The sequence below is a fragment of the Musca domestica genome, unplaced genomic scaffold, assembly GCF_030504385.1.
Source record: "Musca domestica strain aabys unplaced genomic scaffold, Musca_domestica.polishedcontigs.V.1.1 42, whole genome shotgun sequence".
NCBI lineage: Eukaryota > Metazoa > Arthropoda > Insecta > Diptera > Muscidae > Musca > Musca domestica.
The window spans coordinates 2,575,395-2,595,362 of record NW_026712329.1 but is presented as its reverse complement, the minus strand read 5'-3'; the positions used below and the strand labels follow the sequence as shown (position 1 = coordinate 2,595,362).

Here is a 19,968-nt window from a genome sequence, read left to right as displayed (position 1 = left end):
TAAGTCCCTCAAATTCGTAATATGAATTCGACAACAATAATATTTGATACCAGATATCTTGTAGAATTCGGAAATTCCTCTGCTAAATTTTATTAAAATGGGTTCAGATTTGGATATAGATCCCATATATATATTCAACCAATTTCGGGTTAATTGTGCACCAAATGGCCAATATCTGTCCAAAAGTACTGAATTTTGGTACATCCGAACGAATTCAGCCTAGAAGCAAGTACATCGAATTCGGTTCAGATATAGCTATAGCTTCTATATATATTTTTTTATTTAAGTCCCTCACATTCATAATATGCATTCGACACCAATGATATTTGGTACCAGATGTCTTTTAAATCTCGGAAATACATTTGCCAAATTTTATCGAGAACAGCTAAGATTTGGATATAGCTCCCATATATATCCTTAATCCGATTTCAGGTTTATTGGGCAAATAATGGCTTCTGTGAGCCCAAATGGAGTGAAATTCAGGGGTCTACGTTTCCATTTTATGCAACTCAGCTCCGATATATACCTTTATTCCCTACAGCACTATATGTTGGGGGTATTATGAGTTTGATTGGGCCAAAAATTATGTAACACTTGGAATATTGGTTTAACACATAGGAAAGTATATATGGATCTTCCTATCTCGCTGAGCTGAGTCGATCTAGCTATGTATGTCCGTCCGTCTTTCCACGTTAGTTTGTAATCACTCTACAGGTCGCAATTCTGGTTCGATCTTCACGACAGAGATGATCGCATAATATTTAGGGGTTGAAATGGACCAAAAACTGAAAAATTTCCTGATTTTGCAGTTGCTCTACAGGTCGCAATTATAGATTAATCGACGCGGAAGTTAGCATGGGGCTAGAGCTTAGGGGTGGGCAGAAGCCTTCCAATTTTGATATTCACCGGGTAATATTTAGTGGGTTAAATAGACCATAACATTTGTGTTAAATAGAAGTCAAATTTTCCATTTAACCGCGAATATTTTTAATCCCGGCGAATTCCCAAATAGATGAACAGGTCAAATCTGACCGTTACGTTGATGCCGAATGTAAATATATCGAATGTATATAGCGAAATATATACAATGTATATATACAAAGAAAGGGGATGTTAGTTAGAATGCGAATATCTTAAGAATGGCTGGACCGATTTTGACAAATTTTGTCAATTCAGAATGTCCTCTTGGCATAAAAGTATAAATCTAAAATAAATCGCATAAAAAGATGTCAATAATGATGTTAATATAGATTTTGTAGTATTTTGTGACTTTTTTCAAATTTTTTATCGCATACGATTTTTTCAAATTGACTTATAATATTGAAGTGTACATTTTGTAATATTTCTTCGCCTTACAACACAGCTTAGGGTTATTATATACAGATTGTAATTATCGTCCGATTCTCACGAAAATTTTAACAATGGTAGGGTTAGGCTCAGGAGTGCTAGGTCCACTGTTTACAAAGATGTCCGCAGTATATTTAGGGGTTGAAATGGACCAACAATTAAAAATGTTCCTGATTTTGCAGCCGTTACAAAGGTCACAGTAACCAAAGGACAGGAAATCTCGCATGATGTAAGTGTTTAGAACAGCGGGTAGAATGGACCACTACTTTTGTGTGAAAAAATACCAACAGTACTCACAGGTTATATCCGAAATACACAAAAGGCGAACTTCTGGCTTTTCCATGCTGATTGGTTGACGAATATAGCCAAATATCATAGACAAGCACCGAGGGGCCTCTTGCTTTTGGAAATGATCGCAAAATATTTAGGGTTCAAATGTACCAAAAACACAATTGCAGCCAATCGACACGCCTGAGAAGAAAGTTAAGTACAGGTCCTTGGTCAAAATGCTAAGGGTAATATCTGGGCAGTGCTCCGTGACGAAATCTTCCAAAATGGATTTGGACCTAAGAATCACATGGTCGGATCCGCACGACTATATCCTTTGCTTAATTGTTTTAAAATAATTCTTCTGCAAGTGATATGATGCACTCTATAACTGTTCGAAAGCCAAATGTTGATAGGTGATACAGTGTTGTCCACATTCGACGGACCCATCTGGCAACGCCATAACTTTTGACAGAGATGTCACATCGCTTAATGACATACCGCGTTTGAAGCGTCAGTCCAAGCAGATTTTTACCATGAACCAATACACGCCACGCGAAATAGTTGAAATTTACATTCAACAGAAGAAGTCAATTGTGAAAACTCAACGTGCTCTTAAAACATTAAAAAATGTGAGAAGTGCGCCTTTTAAGAACACCATTAAGCGTTTATACGAAAAAATTTCGACTGGTAAGGCTCTTTCTAATCCGAAGAGGCCATATAAAAGTCGAACAAGGCGATCGGCCGAGAATGTCGCTGCCGTACGAGCCAGTGTTGAGAGGTGCCCAAGAACATTCCAAAAACGCCGTTCTCAGCAGTTGGGCATGGCTCGGTCCACTTTACAACGGATTATTTGTATTGATTTGCATTTGTTCCGGTACAAAATTTAAGTGACGCAAAGAATGTTGCCTGCGGACAAGCCTCGTCGATTGGAATGGGCCCAAAAGGCCCAAAGGTCCGTCGAATATGGGCAACTCTGCATACATTTTAGACCCCACAAAGTATATATATTCTTGATCAGCAAAAAATTCTGTGTCGATTTAGCGATATCCGTCCGTCTGTGGATATCACTCAAGCTTCCGAAGGAAATGAAGTAGGTTGGTAAAATTTTTTCAATTTTCGCATTTGAATATTGTAATGGCTTATGACAAAAGTTGCCTATGCAGGTCTACGTCATCGTATAGACCCTAATATAACGGATACAATCGGTATTTTTAAGATTTTAACAGAATTTTTAACTGATTTTATTATTTTTTTCTTAAATTGCCAAATTCGTTCCATGTGGTGTAGGGTATTCAAAGTTCGGCCCGGCCGAACTTACCGCTTTTGTACTTGTTCTATATATATATTTTTCCATCCACTGTCTTATGTAGAGTGCAATGTAAATATTTTTGTTTTGTTTTACAAATAAACAAAAATAACGACGATCTGAGCACATGATATGTTTGAGTTGGAGGTAATGTTCTACTGGAAAAAAAAGAGATTAGAATAATTGTTTGTTTTTTTTTTTTTGTATTGAAATTGATACAGATTCGTGAAATTAGAAGAGATTCTCTTAGGCATATCAGTAGCCATTCAACGCTGTAGCGAAACGCACGAGACAAACGTGGAAACAAACAAAAAAATCGAAAAAGAAAAATCCAAGTGAAGAAATCAAAGTTCAGTCTCCGTGTAATCGAAGTTGAATTGAAAAACTCAAATTAACGCGAACAACAATAGCAACAAACCAATCAATGAGAACAAAGTAAGATTTAAACTGGAACAGAATCTCTGTGTACAAATTTATAGTTCCAAGAGATTTATGGATAAAAACATTGTGTCAAATAAATCAGTGAAAATGACTGTCTACACCATTTCCAATTGAAGTTTTTCAAAATACCAAAAAAAAAATAGATCTGTTCATAAATTTCCGATTACCATGAATGGAGGCATAACTGGATTAATTTATGAAAAAAGCACAAATCATAAAAATTCTTATCTCTGGCGCTAATTGCAACTTATGACCATAGCCAAATATTTTAAAACATTTGGGATCCCCAAATTTGCTGACATCACTTATTTTGTTGTCTTATCACTAGACGTACATAATTATTTCTAAAATTTAAAAGATGAATGGGGTCCATTCACAAAACCTTTGTGGCGCGATTATTTTTATCAAATATTTAAATGATAAGAAGAAGTATGTCCCATATTGGATCTTAAGCAGTAATTTAAACAACTTATAAAACATTCAATGGTGACATTTTTAGATAAATCAAGCACAGAGGTAAATAAATATATTTTTGCCTATCAGACTTGAAGGCTGATAATGTTTTAAGAACAAATTTACCCGAAGAATTGTTTAAAAGATGGAAAGTGCCATGCTCATACCTATAAAATAAGGTAAATGAAAATACTAATGAACACATATTAGAAATGTGGACTTACAAACTGATCATCAACGAGGTTGAAATAGGTGGATGCTTTCAGATAGAAATATTGATAAAACTTTATAAACTTATTTGATATATTGATTTTTCCTGCATATGATGCAGAATTGGAAATTTTTTTAAATTACTATAATTCCGTTTGTAACACATCGAAATTATCATTTAGGACGAATAATTCCATGTTAAAAATACCCGCCTATTCATCTGTGAAGGGCTTGATGATAAAAATATTCGTCTTAGGTATTTTACTACCTATTTTTTTCTTGGGAACATCAGCCCACGTTTTCATGAAGTCCGAACTGACAGGTAACACCAAATATTCGGTATTTTGATGATTTAAGTCAAATGAGAGCTGATTATAGGTACCACCTCCTATGACAGAACATAGACTAAACATTTGCAACATTTAGGTATAACTCCTCTACCATTGAAACCTGTGCAATATTCGTTCAAATAGAAGCAAGTACTTCAACTTTGCTGAAAATGGTTTAAGATATGGCTACGGCTTCCATATATTTCATCCGATTTCGTGCTTAAGTTCCTCACATTCGTAATACAATATTTGGTACCATATATTAGATACAGTCCAGAAATACCTCTGCCAAATTTAATCAAGATAGATTCAGATTTGAATATAGCTTCCAAATATACCTTCATTCGATTTCGCAGTTATTGTGAAACAACTATGTAATATCAGGACAAATTGAATGGATTTTTATACACCTAAGCGAATGTTCCCGTGATTTGGTATGAGAAGTACAAATGTCAAATTTAGTGGAAATCGAGTAAATGTCTTATATACCTCCCATATATGGTGAGAAGCAGCAGAAATGGTTCGAAAAGTAAAGAAGCGACTTAATAGGAACCCGCGTCGCAGTGGCCGAAAAATGGCTCATGACCTGAACATATCGCAATATTTCATTCGACAAATATTGAAAAATGAGCTCAGGGTAAAGCCATTGAAATTCCAAAAAGTGCAATAACTTACATCGCAACAGAAAGATAATAGACTCAAAAGAGCTAAAGAGTTCCTTCGCTTGGCCGAAAATGGTGAACTGCCGAATTTGGTTTTCTCCGATGAGAAAACGTTCGTTGTCCAGCAGTTTGTAAACAAACAAAATGGTCGTATTTACTTGCCAAGAGGTCAACTGAAAATGTGCACCTTCAGTAGGCCACCAGAACTCAATCGCCGGTCATGCTGATGGTGTGGCCGCCATGACCGAGCCGATGGTCGCTCTCCGCTCGTATTAATCGACCGTGGCATCAATATAAATGCCGAATATTATCGCGAAAATAATCTGGAAGGTGTGTTAAAGCCTTGGGCACGCAAATATTCTGGCCGCAGACCTTGGACATTCCAACAGGACTCAGCACCATCGCACTCAGCACCCACCACCCAAGAATGGTTATACAATGAGGTTCCTCTCTTCATTGGCCACCAAAATCTGCGGATACCAATCCCTTGGACTATTGTATCTGGAGAATTTCGGAAAGCAAGGTTGGCACTAAATAATACCAAAGTGTCGATCACCTCAAGCAATCGCTTTGCCGGGAATGGACCAAAATATCGCAGCGTGTGACGGTTTCATTGGCCGTTTGAAGGCCATAATTTGTGCCAAAGGTGACCAATTCGAACAAATCTAAAGTTATTCTAAAATTTGATGCTATTTCCTATATTTTTGCTTTCATTCAAAAAAATTTAAAAAAAAGTGTAAAAATGATGGCGTTTGACTTTGATGCAGTTTTTTATCTCACCCTGTAATTTGACAAAATGTACTTTTAAATTCCGTAAGACCTTTCATATTTCTTTGTAATTGGAGGTACGTACCGTGTTTTGTGCATCAAATATGTGAAATCAAAATCTTAACCGATCTCTAATTAATTTTTCAAATATAATATTGTAACCAAATTCCACCACATATTCTGAATTTCATTGGAATCGGACATACATATCGTGTTTGGTGCATCAAATAAACGAAATCGGTCGAAAATATATATGGGAGTTATATCCAAATCTGAACCGATTTGTATGTAATTTGGCAAATTTATTTTCTGATCAAATCCCATCACTCATTCCAAATTTCATTAAAATAGAACATACAGTCGAAAATATATATGGGAGCTATATCGAAATCTGAACCGATTTCAAAGTAATTTGGCAAATAATTTTTTTACACAAAATACGGCGTATATAGATGTTCGGCGTACACAGCCTGTTTAACGCATCAAATACATGAAATCGGCCGAATATATATATGGGAGCTATATCTAAATCTGAACAGATTTCAATATTACTTAGCAACTTTATTTTTGTTCCAAACTCCGTTACGCATTCCAAAATTGGAGACTGCATCTGCAGTCGATCAATAGATATGTGCATATCAAAATACAACAAAGTGAATGAGAATTATGCCTAGTGTCAGTGCCCAACAAAATGACTGCTAGTATTAATGACGTATGTACAAGTGTGCACCAACTGTTGTTGTGTGTCATGCGATGATATAGTGAGGCCTTTTGTTGTTATTGTGCACTGTCGCATTCTGAATATATTTCTGTTAACCAATCTATTTTGGAAAATTTTAACAAATTTGGTGGAAGTTGTAAATTTATGTCCAGTTTCCTGAAAAAATATATATATTTATTTTAACGACTTTTCTAAAATGTTGACCCGGTCAGTATAATTTCAATCATTCTTTTACATTCAACCTAATTGGAAATGGTGTAACAGTCACAATTACTTTATTTTTCCGTTATTGACTTATTTCAAAAACTCAAAGTAAACCGCCTGCTCTTTTAGGGGTATTTCAACACAACAACAACAGCAATGAATAGAAAATTATTAGGTCCACTCATCTTTATGGGAATCTTGGTTGTCTGTCTGACAAAGCCAATGTCGACGTCGACGTCAGCCCCGCCAACCTTATTCTCCCTCTACGATTCAAACGAAAGTGAAATCTTGCACGACAACAATGACAATGATGTCGCAAACTCTATAAACGACGACGATAGAGACAAAGATTATCGCCAACAATACGCTGCAAAAATGTTGACATATATGAACCATTCCATAGATCCGTGTGATGACTTCTACGAATATGCCTGTGGAAATTGGAAAAATACGATACCGCCACGTCAAGCAGAACACAAACGCAACAGTCTACTCGATGTCAACTTCAAGTTGGATGATTTGGTTGAAGTGATGTTGTCATGGCCTCACGTTGATGATATCGCTCCCGAATATTCAAGGGAGTTCAAGACCGCCCAACAGCTATATAATAATTGTATGCAAAGTGATATATATCCCATGAAAAAATCTCCCGAATATTTAAAAGTCATTGCAGACATCGGTGGCTTTCCAGCCGTCCAAAGTGAATGGAATGCCTCAGAATTCAGTTGGCTCAATATGAGTTCGCATATGAGCAATTACGGTCTCAGCAGTTTAATTAAAGAGGGCATTATACCGCAGTATCCATTCGCGCCGTACTTTCAAATACCCGAATTTGGTTTTGACATTGAACTTCACTATGATAACATTAAGAATAGTTCATCGAATGCCTATAAAGTAAATTGGCAGAGCATGAATGACATATTGAGCGTGTATGGGGTGGAACCGGCAGAGAGGCGGGAATCTATTATCAGCGAAATATTTGAATTTTTACAGGCTGCCTTAAATATTGTCGAACAATTTGAAGAGCATGATTACAAATGCCGTGCCTTATCGGAAGAATTGGACGAAGATGTCGTCAATGTGGTCGATCAGCAATGGTTGGCTTACCATGAAATTGCCTGGATGGGAAAATCTGAATTAAGAGATGATGATGAAAAACCATGTGTATATTTATATTATCATTTGGATAAAGTCTGTTCGGAGCGTAAAGAAGCTGTGGCCAATTATCTGGCACTGAAATTCCTCTATCACGTAGATTCTCGTTTAAAGGATGTTGAATTTCAGAAGGATTTTTGCACATCGCATGTGAAGCGAACGATGAGCTTTTTCTTTGATCACTTGTATATGAAGGTGAGTATGAACGTGTTCTTGTATGTCGGTATGTGTGGTTTTCAAATTGTATTATAAAATCCAGTGATATTCGCATAAGATAATCGATATTTTGTAGCAATTGTTACAATATTTTTCCGGGGGTTGCTTTTTGGGGACGCTGAAAGTTTACTAAAAGCCAGTTTCCACATCGTGTTAGAGTCATATGTAAAGTAATTTTTTTTTTTCACATTTTATTATTAACGTTATTATAGCAGGCTTTTAGGCGTGACCAACAATGCTATATAGTACACATGTATTATATTTATATTACACTTATAACATGAAAATATTAATATATACTATACTATAACGCGTTTTCATTCAGATGAAAAATTGTTTGAAACGCCTAAAAGTATGTTATAAAAATGATTAACATAAATAAGAAAATGTAGCTTTACATTTGACTTTAACATAATGTGTATACTAGCCTTAAGTAAACCTTACTATTGCTCTGTTCCAGAACATTTTTCGATATCATAAACACCAATAGTCCCATATACCAATTTTATCTATTTTAGGCATTTTTGGAAGGTCTTGAGGGTTTTAGACATATTTTCCAAAGGAATAGATGAAATTGAACTCATAGACAAGGATGTTAAATCTGTTCCACTTCATCTTACACTGAAAAACATATTGGGATGAGAAAAATTTAAAGAAAATTTAACATTTATTTCCAAGTTTATGCAAATAATTGTTAATAAAATGTAAACCTTTTGTGGGGAAGGTACCAGAAGGAGTAAGCCGATGAATGCTATATTCCTATCAGATCTCAGGGTACCAAGTTTTAAGAGAATCGCTGATTTGTTTCGCAAATTATGAGAGGAGAAGGTACTAGAAGGGGTAGGCCGATATCTATCATCTTCACACCAGATCTTGCGTTTGTAAAAATATTGGGATGTGTGCAATTTGAAAAGAGTCGGATACTAATTTCGCATTTTATGAGAGATGTAATTATTCAAAATTATGACCTGTTGTGGGGGAGGGACCAGAAGGATTGAACCGATGTATCCCATCTTCACATAGGATGTTTTGTTAATGAAAATATTGGGATGTGTGAAACTTAAAGAGATTCGGGTGCTAATTTCGCGTTTTAAGAGCTTTATACTTATTAAAAATGTTGACCCCATTGTGGGGGAGGTACTAGAAATATTGGACCTTCACACAATAGCTTGTTATTTTTTTAAGAGCCTTGAAGACGTGCATTTTTTAAAGAATATTTTTGAAGAGCCTTGAAGACGTGCATTTTTTAAAGAATATTTTTGAAGAGCCTTGAAGACGTGGATTTTTTAAAGGATATTTTTTGAAGAGCCTTGAAGACGTGCATTTTTTAAAGAATATTTTTTGAAGAACCTTGAAAACGTGGGTTTTTAAAGAATATTATTTGAAGAGCCTTGAAGACGTGGATTTTTAAAGAATATTTTTTGAAGAGCATTGAAGACATGAGCTTTTGAAGAATACTTTTTGAAGAGCCTTGAAGACATGGATTTTTTAAGAAATATTTTTTTGAAGAGCCTTGAGGACGTGGATTTTTTAAAGAATATTTTTGAAGAGCATTGTAGACGGGCATTTTTTAAAGAATATGTTTTGAAAAGCCTTGAAGACGTGGATTTTTTAAAGAGTTTTGTTAGAAGAGCATTGAAGACGGGCATTTTTTAAAGAATATTTTTTGAAAAGCCTTGAAGACGTGGATTTTTTAAAGAGTATTTTTTGAGGAGCATTGAAGACGGGCATTTTTTAAAGAATATTTTGTGAAAAGCCTTGAAGACGTGGATTTTTTAAAGAGTATTTTTTGAAGACCCTGGAAGACTTGGATCTTTTATATTTTTTGAAAAGCCTTGAAGACGTGGATCTTTTAAAGAATATTTTTTGAAGAGCCTTGAAGACGTGGATCTTTTAAAGAATATTTTTTGAAGAGCCTTGATGACGTGGATTTTTTAAAGAATATTTTTTGAAGAGCCTTGAAGACGTGGATCTTTTAAAGAATATTTTTTGAAGAGCCTTGAAGACGTGGATCTTTTAAAGAATATTTTTTGAAGAGCCTTGAAGACGTAAATGTTTTGAAGAATAATTTTTTATAGATATGTCTGAAACAAAAGGATGTTTAGAACCTTTCTCATTCACTATTGAAATTAGTTTAATTTTTTTTTTTTTTTTTTTGGGAGAGCAAAAATATACAGGGAGGAACGCTATATGCATAAAAATATCCGACAGCACCTTCCTCATCGACTTCTTGAATAAAACTAAATATTCTTTAAAAACCATTTTGACAGAAAGTTCAAAACAATTTATTTTTTACAATTGTGTTGGTTGTTGGTTGTTGCTACCCCTATTCTATACGGAAAATTATTTTCTGTTAAAATTTTGACCTCTTGTGGGGGAGGTACGTGAAGGACTGGACCTATATTACCTATTTCTGAAATCGATCTAAGTCTGACGAACATCTGAAACGCATTTCGTCCAAAGGGACATAGAGTCTAAAACCGTTATTTGGATGAGGCACATTTTGGCCGAGGGTAAAATCATGCCAATTCCGAAAATTGGGACAAACCGTTATTTGGGGGCTATACGAAGACGTGCATTTGTATAGGCAATTTTCTGTCATATGAGGAAGTACCCATTACAAACGTCAAATTCCAAATTTAAAATAATTCCGGTGAAATGTGTGACACAAATCATCAGAATACTAGAGGGAGTTATTTGGGGCCTATACGAAAACGTGGACGTCTATAGCCAATTCTTTGCCTATTACGACCTATTAATAACAAGTTTTAGGTAATTATGTTGGAAAAAAATTAGAAAAATCCTTAAAATACCGAATATCTGAAGGTACAGCCATATGGGCACTATACCAAAACTTGGACCTACATAGGCAGTTCAAGAATCTTGCCTACATGCGAGAATCATAAACTGCCAATTTGCAGCAAATCTGGGCAAATTTGTGACTAAAACAACCAAAATACCTTAAATATGCGGGTACAGTCATATGGAGCTATACCAAAACGTGGACCTACTTGGTCCACTTTCAATACCAAAAGTCCTACAGACATAAGATACATCCGTTAAGTTAGGTGGAAAATGTGGCAAAACTCCCTAAAAAAACTTCTAATTGTCAGCAAAAATTTAAATATACTTTCGATCGCCGAACGAAAACAAACGAAACGAATATCGAACTGCTCACACGAAATCACAAACTTTATAATTTTTTTCAATTATTTTGTACTCCAAACAAAACAAAACCACAAACATTTCAATGCCAGAAATACACAAACAATACGATTGCTTTAATGTACTCCGGATGTGAGTTGCCAAGCTGCATCGTTTGCGACCGAATCGCCGGGAAACGTTTACAAACGTTTGCTGTGCGAAATGATGGCTGCTACTCATTATTTTAAGTATTGTTTTGCACATTTTCCATTGTATTATGGACATAATAAATAAATAAAAAGGCATGAATATAAGTTAATATTAGTTTTTAAATTATTTGTAATGAGTTAATATACAGGGAAACGTTTGCAAACGTTTCCGATGAGTTTTGAACTGTTTCGTTTCCAGTGTTACAACATCCAGACGAGTAAATTTCAGTTTTGTTTTTGGTTGCACTCATCTACACAAACAGTACAACAACAACAAAACATGTCCCGTTATCTTAATATCGGTTTTGTTAAGGTTCGTACTTTGAGAAAATACAGAACGAAACGATTGCAAACGTTTGATATAGTTTATTTTCGAACGCTGGTGTTTTTGCTAGCTTTTCTTTCCCGTACTTTATGCTTCCAGTTTTCTCTTATCGGGCGTGAGCTTTTCTGAAAATGCTAGTTAACCTAAATTATGCCTCCTGCAAAAACTATTCCACTACAACTTCCTACATCGTACTCGGTTCTCTCTACCTATGATTTTAGCTTTACCGTGACCCCTCTACAGTTCTACATCTAGAAAGGCGGTACTATAAGATCGGTGGAATTGTTGGCAATTTTTAATTGCCTCAATTAATATTTTAATTATCTTAATTAATCAATTCAACAGTTAACATACTAAGTAACAGTTTCACTACATATGTCCCTTACTATCTTTCAGGCATTCTTCAACAATGATCTGAGACGTGATGTTGAGAAAATCATCAAAGATATACGACACAGTTTGCACACCATACTTGTGGAAGCTGATTGGTTGGATGAGGCCACAAGAGAAGCAGCACTACAAAAAGAGGCCGCTATCGCCGAATACATTGGACGTTATGAAGATACAAACATGACCAAACTTCTTCTGGCCGAATTGAAAAATCTTAAATATGAAGAAGACAATTACGACCTTAATAATTTGAATATGCGTAAATTTAAACAATCAATGAAACGTTTTAATGGCCTGCACTTTGAACAACTTGGCAATGATACAAAACCTCTGGAATTGCTTCTGGGCATGCAGGTGAATGCCTTCTATTACAACATCGATAATTCCATTTATGTTACGGCTGGTATTCTACATCCACCTGCCTTCCATAAGGCATGGCCAAATGCCCTGAAATATGGCACCATAGGTTATCTGGTGGGCCATGAATTTACTCATGGTTTCGATACAGTTGGTTCCAATTATGATGCCAATGGCAACAACAATTATTGGTGGTCCAGCAAATCGGGAAAGGTGTTTGAGGAACGTTCCGAATGTTATGTTGAATATTATCAGAATTATTCCATACCGGAAATTAATCGCAATATCAATGGCAATTTAACAAAAGATGAAAACATTGCCGATGGTGGTGGCTTGAGGATGGCCTATATGGCCTATCGCCGTAACCTGAAAGAGATGACAAAAAATGCTAATCTAATTGAAACCAATTTCCACAAAGAGGAACAAATGCCGGGCCTAGATTTATCGCCGGAACAGCTGTTCTTCTTGGGGGCTGCACAGCTTTGGTGTTCATCCTACAAAGAAGCCCACTATTGGGAAGAGCTGTCCGATGAACACACTATAGATAAGTATCGTGTTTTGGGCCTGGTATCGAATAACGAAGAATTTGCCAAGGCATTCAATTGTCCCATCGATAGTAAAATGAATCCTTCTACTAAAAAGTGTGAAATTTGGTAGTAGCATAAATAGAATTATTTTTAATTGTTTTAATTTCATTTGAAATTTGACTTTTTTTTACCTAATTTTAAGAAAATAAATATAAATAAAATAGAACTATATTAAAAACAATTAAATAAGCAATCTAAAGATCGAATCAATTCCATAGGATTATATAATGTTGGGTGCGTTTTAGATACTTTGGACATCCAAAAATTCTTTTCAAACTTTGCATTCGGTACATCGGCCCACACGGTAGCCCCCGGTATTCATTATTTTGATGATTGTACCCATATTTTTAAATGTAATTGTCTGAAAATCCACAAAAGGAGTTCCTTTTGAGTACTTTACCTCCTGGAAGAGAAATATCTATATAGATCCACGATGTAGTATAGTCCACATACAACGGTATCCCCCGATATTTTGATTTTAGGGACATTATTAACCGGAGTTGTTTCAAATTTAGTATTTAGGGTACTACAGCCTGTAGGTCTATCTCGTTTCCTTTTGCCTTTTACAAAAAAATGCACAAAGACGTAATACCTGTTCCACAGGTTTGCGTAGGGCATGCAAACTCTAATGACCTAATATACAGGGTGAGATGAAAAAACTGCAACCAGCCTCAGACTGCTGTCATTTCTACGCCACACGTCCGACAGCTGTTAAAATTATTCCAGTGACAGCTCATTATATTGTTTACAAGCGTACTCAAGTATTTTGGTGAGAATTTTCCAGAAAAAAAAAATTATTCGTGATGGAATTCAAGCGTGATAGTGTGATTTGTTTATATTAGGCTGGAAAACCACAAGTTGCTTTTCGTTAGAGCACTCCAGCATTTTAATGTGAATAAATCTTTTGTATCTCGTACAGCAACATCAGCAGAAACGGGCATCGTGTGACGGTTTCATTGGACGTTTGAAGGCCATAATTCGTGCCAAAGGTGACCAATTCGAACAAATCTAAACTTATTCTAAAATTTGATGCTATTTCCGACCTTTTTTTGCTTTCATTCAATAAAATAAAAAAAATATAAAAATTATGGCACTTGACTTTGCTGCAGTTTTTATACCCTACAACACTATGTGTTGGGGGTATTATAAGTTTGATTGGCCCAAAAATTATGTAACACCTCGAAATATTGGTTTCCCACATAGGAAAGTATATATGGATCTTCCTAGCTCGCCGAGCTGAGTCGATCTAGCTATGTATGTCCGTCCGTCCGTCTGTCCATGTTAATTTGTAATCACTCTACAGGTCGCAATTATGGCCCGATCTTCACGAAATTTAGAATGGAGGTGGGACTGGGGTCAGAATAGAACCCTATTTCTTTTGGAGATGATCGCCAAATGTTTAGGGGTTGAAATGGACCAAATACTGAAAAAATGTCGGATTTTGCAGTAGCTATACAGGTCGCAATTATAGACGGAATTTCGCATGTAGCTAGAGTTTAGGGCGGGGAAGAAGCCTACCAATTTGGGTGGTTATCGGATAACATTTAGCGGGTAAAATAGACCATATCTTTTGTGTTGAAAAAATTCAAAATTTTTCATTAAACCGCGAATATTTTAAATCCCGGCGAAATCACAAAGCCATGACAAGGTTACTTCTGATCTTTACACTGATGTTAACATCCAACAAAACGGATATATAGCAAAATATGTGCGATATATATGTTTATCAAAGAAGATATGCTTGAAAAATATCTTATATGTCGAGAACGGCTGAACTGATTTCGAAAGTTCTCATTAGTTTAGAATGGCCTCTTGGCAGGAAAGAAAAAGCGTTTAAAAAAATCACATAAAAATATCTCTCTAAAGATGAAAATATTGATTTTGTAAAATTTTCTCATATTTTTTCAATTTTGTCATATTTTTGGCATATTTTCATTTTGAATTAAACATTTGGTAATATTTCTACAGCTTACAAAACTAAGAAGTTAGGATATCAGGATATCATATGCAGATCTCATTTATGGCCCGATCCTTACGAAATTTTGCATGGAGATAAGATGAGGGTCAGAATAGAAACCTACTCTTTTTGGAGATGATCGCCATGGACCAAAAAACTGCAAAATTGTCGCCCGATCCTCACGCACATTTGAATGGGGGTTACCGGACATTGCAAAAGCAGTTTTGGATGGCCATCCAAAAATATTCAATGTGTGAAATAGTTTGCCAAATTTTGTAGACAAAATACGAAAATGTCGATTCCAGTGACTTTTTGGAGAATTCACAAATACAGGAAAGACGCACTTCTGACTATTTCGTTAACGCTGATTTCGTTGAAGAATATAGTCAAATGTCTGTTTCTCATTTCTTTGGAAAATATTGGTTCCAGATCTAGGAAGACCATTTACGTGCAACATCTACCAATAAATTGGAAATGAGCAAATTAGTTTAAGTTGCTATTATTCGAAAATTAGAGAACGAAGCCTGGTGGTTTTCTTTTAGTATCTGTCACAATATCTTGTGGAATTCTTTCGAGTATCTCGCCTATATCAACTGTATGGTTTATTATAGTGTTGTAGGGTATTCAACGGTCGGCCCCGCTCGACTGTAGCCTTTGCTTACTTGTTTTATCTCACCTTGTGTGTACTTACTTCTAGGAATATAATAGAATCTAATAATAGAATGAGTATATTTTGTGGAGCTACAAACAGAATGACACATTTAATGTACATGAAGGTAAGTAAAAAACCCTCTTTTTATTTATACAAACTTGGATTAAATTTAAAATTTTTAATACCAACATTGATTTTAAATAATATTATTGATTTCTAAAGCATATTTTTTCCGTCTGCGTAAATATTAGGTAAGTTTACTTGCGGCAAGTCTTAGTTTATCGGAGCTATGAGGCAAGTCCTTGTTTGTTAGGGTAATTTTCTGATAATTGTACTTGTGTTCTTAATTTTTATACAAAAATATTAATAACTATGACGGAAAAGGCAGTGATGAAAAATGGGAATTGCTGAATAAATGCAAGATGCAAGTTCAAAAGATAACGATAAAAATGCCACAAACAAACTCGCCTTGCCAAAAGCAGGATTATCTAAAGTTGTTTTTTAATGTGTAGAACATAAGTCGAATAAGACTGAAAATATCTCGACTTTAAAATTTATTCAGTTTTAAATGCTGACTTCCAATGTGAAGTGAGCCATATGGTTTATTGTCAGCCAAATCAGTTAAATTCGAAATAGGCTGTCTATGTTAATGTAATCTCTATAAACGTCACACCTTTGTCATATATTTAAAAAACTTACTACTTTACAAAAATTCTTTTCTTCTATTCAGAAATATATTCAAATACATTTCCAAACATCTTAATACGAGTATTTATATAACTATAAATAGCATATACTATTGTCAAATACTTTATATTTTTTGTTGTTGTTGTGATCCATTGCTACCAACGATCATAAATTAAGTCACGTTAAAATGTTGATGACCGCTCTGCTTATGATTGAAATATTCATCTTTAGATATTGTTGTTGGCATAAATCAAGTCAATATTGAATTCTAAATTTATTTTCTTTTAATAAACATGTTCATTTTTATTCTAAAACAAGTCAGTTAGTTAGCATTATAAAAACAAAGCAGGAGCGTAGTAAAAACAATTAAAACTTGATAGAAAGTAACGATCGGTTAGCCGGTTTATTGCGATGGCAAATTTGAAATCGATTGTGGACTTCGCTCAGTTTTCACACTACATATGTATAATATGAGACAAAATCAATAAGATTTGCGAAGGTTTTAGAAAATGGGGAACAACTTTCACATTTTGCGATTAGGAAAGAAGAATATGCGGATGCTTTGTCCGTTTGAGGAGGTGGTATCAAGTGAAAGCAGTTACATAAATATATGGTACCTGATATCAGTCTTGGTGCGTAGGCGTGTGATAAGGCTGGGTATTTGGGTACGAAAAGTATTAAAACTGAATACTTTTTATTGGACAAATGGAATAAGCTAAAGTCCTGAAATTTGGAATGATAGCCACTGATGGAGTACAGGATAGATGATTCAAACGGTTCCTGGAAATTCGATGGTTAAGGTTACGAAACGAAACTAAAAAAAATGGTACCATTTGCTATTATGTGAGCGGATAGAGCTAAAACTTTGGAAATTTGGTATGAGAATCTAGGTTGGAAAGTAAGATTGGTATATGAGGGTGGTTTGGGAAATGTATACTATGTGTACGAACTGTACTAAATGGTACTCAATTTGGAACGGTTTGGTTTAGGGACAGCGGATGAAGCTGGAATTTTGAAATTTTTCATTGGGATCCCTGTAGGTGGTTGGTTTGTGATGAAGAGGTAGTTTTGAAAATGTGTACCACAGAGCACGAAAAATATTAATTTGGTACAATTTGGTATTGGGTGAACAGATAGGGCTTGAAAAATTAGGGTCTATAATTGTACGAAAGTACTAAATGGTACTATATTTGATATTAGGAGAATTTAAATTTGATATTTAGGTAATTGTTTGTATCTCAGGTTGATATTTAGAAGTGGATTTTGAAAATGTGTACTATAATTGTACGAAAGTACAAATTTGGTATTGGGTGAAGAAATAGAGCTTGAACCCTGAAATGTGATATCGATGTCACTTTTGGTATATGTGGTTGTAAGAAGGAGCTGGTTTTGGATACAAAGTTGAAATCCTGAAATTTGATATTAAGGTCACTGTTGGTATCTGAGGTTGAGATATGGAGTTTATTTTGAAAATTTCATTTCTAAGTCACTTGTTCTAGCTGTTAAAATTATTCCAGTGACAGCTCGATATATTGTTTACAAGCGTACAAAAGCATTTTGGTGAGAATTTTCCAGAAAAAAAGTTATTCGTGACGGAATTCAAGCGTGATAGTGTGATTTCTTTATATTTGGCTGGAAAACCACAAATGGCTATCGTTAGAGCCCTCCAGCATTTAAATGTGAATAAATCTTTTGTGTCTCGTACCATCGTTCGTTACCGTGACGGAAAAAAACAGCCACATCAGCAGAAAGGGTTCGAAAAGTAAAGAAGCGACTTGAGCGAAACCCGCGTCGCAGTGGCCGAAAAATGGCTCGTGATCTGAACATATCGCTATATTCCATTTGGCAAATATTGAAAGATGAGCTCGGGGTAAATCCTTTGAAATTCCAAAAGGTGCAAGAACTTATACCGCAACGGAAAGAAAATAGACTCAAAAAAGCTAAAGAGTTGCTTCGCTTGGCCAAACGTGGTGAACTGCCAAATTTGGTTTTCTCCGATGACTTGGACAACCATTAACCATTCCACCATTTGGAACGACTTTGGCAATTTTCAAAAAAAAAAATCCGTTCAAAATTTTTGTCATAAACCATTACAATATTTTCAGTGAATAATGTAGCTAAAATCATCAAAATTCCGAATATAGTTAGGTAACATTATATTGGGGATATACGAATGCGTGGACCTGCACAGACAAATTACTGTCATAAGCTGTAGTATCCATTACGAAATTCAAACACCAAATTTGAAACCATTCCGGAGAAAAATGTCGCTAAAATAATCAAAATGCCGAATATCGGGAGGTACCGTTGTATGGGGGCTATACGAAGACGTGGACCAGCATAGACAATTTTCTGTCATAGGCTGTAGTATCCATAACGAAATTCCAACACCAAATTTGAAACAATTCCGGAGAAAAATGTCGCTAAAATAATCAAAATGCCGAATATCGGGAGATACTGTTATATGGTGGCTATATGAAAATGTGGGTTTGCATGGACAATTTTCTGTCTTAGGCTGTAGTATCCACTACGAACTTCAAAAAGGAAATTTGACATAATTCCGGTAAATAATGTCGCTAAAATCTTGAAAATACCGAATATCGGGAGGAACCGTTATATGGTGTCTATACGAAGACGTGGACCTGCACAGACAATTTTCTGCCATAGGCTGTAGTATCCATTACGAACTTCAAATACAAAATTTGAAATAATTCCGGTAAATAATGTCGCTAAAATCATCAAAATACCGAATATCGAGGGTACCGTTATATGGGGGCTATACGAAGACGTGGACCTACACAGACAATTGAAACAATTCCGAAGTTTGAAATATTTCCGGTAAATAATGTCGCTAAAAACATCAAAATACCGAATATCGGGGGTATCGTTAAATGGGGGCTATACGAAGACGTGGACCTGCACAGACAATTTTCTGCCATAGGATGTAGTATCCATTATGAACTTCAAATACAAAATTTGAAATAATTTCGGTAAATAATGTCGCTAAAAACATCAAAATACCGAATATCGGGGGTATCGTTAAATGGGGGCTATACGAAGACGTGGACCTGCACATACAATTTTCTGTCTTAGGCTGTAGTATACATTACGAATTTTATGGCCCATTTTCAATACCAAAAGTCCTGCAGACATAATATACATTTGAGTAAAATTTTATCAATCTCCTTCAATTCGTTCAAAAGCTAGAGTGATTTCCACAGACGGATAGACGGGCGGACATCGCTAAATCGACATAAAATTTTATGCTGATCAAGAATATATATACTTTATAGGGTCTAAAATGCATATTTCGAGGTGTTTCAACGGAGTGACAAACTTTATATACCCTCCATACTATGGTGGAGGGTATAAAAGGAATATTTCCATTTTTCAAGTATTGTCGATATATGTTTTCCGGTATCACCCATGTTCTCCACAAATAGAACAAGCTACGCCCCTGTTTCAAAGAAGCTAAACAAGTTGGGCATAAATGCAAAATATTAAAATATTTCAAACTTGTTGCAGATCATCATAAATATTTTCAATATTAGAAATACAATTTTAGTAGAGGTGTAGAT

General features: G+C 35.2%; 1 protein-coding gene across 2 annotated transcripts; it reads left to right on the top strand.

Annotated features, from left to right (window-relative positions):
• The first annotated feature begins 3,162 nt into the window (after positions 1 to 3,162).
• LOC101900823 (neprilysin) lies at positions 3,163 to 13,251 on the top strand. Of its 2 annotated transcripts, none has more exons than XM_020039953.2 (3): positions 3,163 to 3,358; positions 6,841 to 8,061; positions 12,157 to 13,251. In XM_020039953.2, exons 2-3 carry the CDS (start codon positions 6,868 to 6,870, stop codon positions 13,162 to 13,164), a joined length of 2,202 nt encoding a protein of 733 aa, XP_019895512.1. In that variant the 5' UTR covers positions 3,163 to 3,358; positions 6,841 to 6,867; the 3' UTR covers positions 13,165 to 13,251. The 2 variants fall into 2 exon arrangements, with proteins under 2 accessions (XP_019895512.1, XP_058983090.1); XM_059127107.1 differs by having other exon boundaries at positions 6,821 to 8,061.
• The last annotated feature ends 6,717 nt before the right edge of the window (positions 13,252 to 19,968 follow it).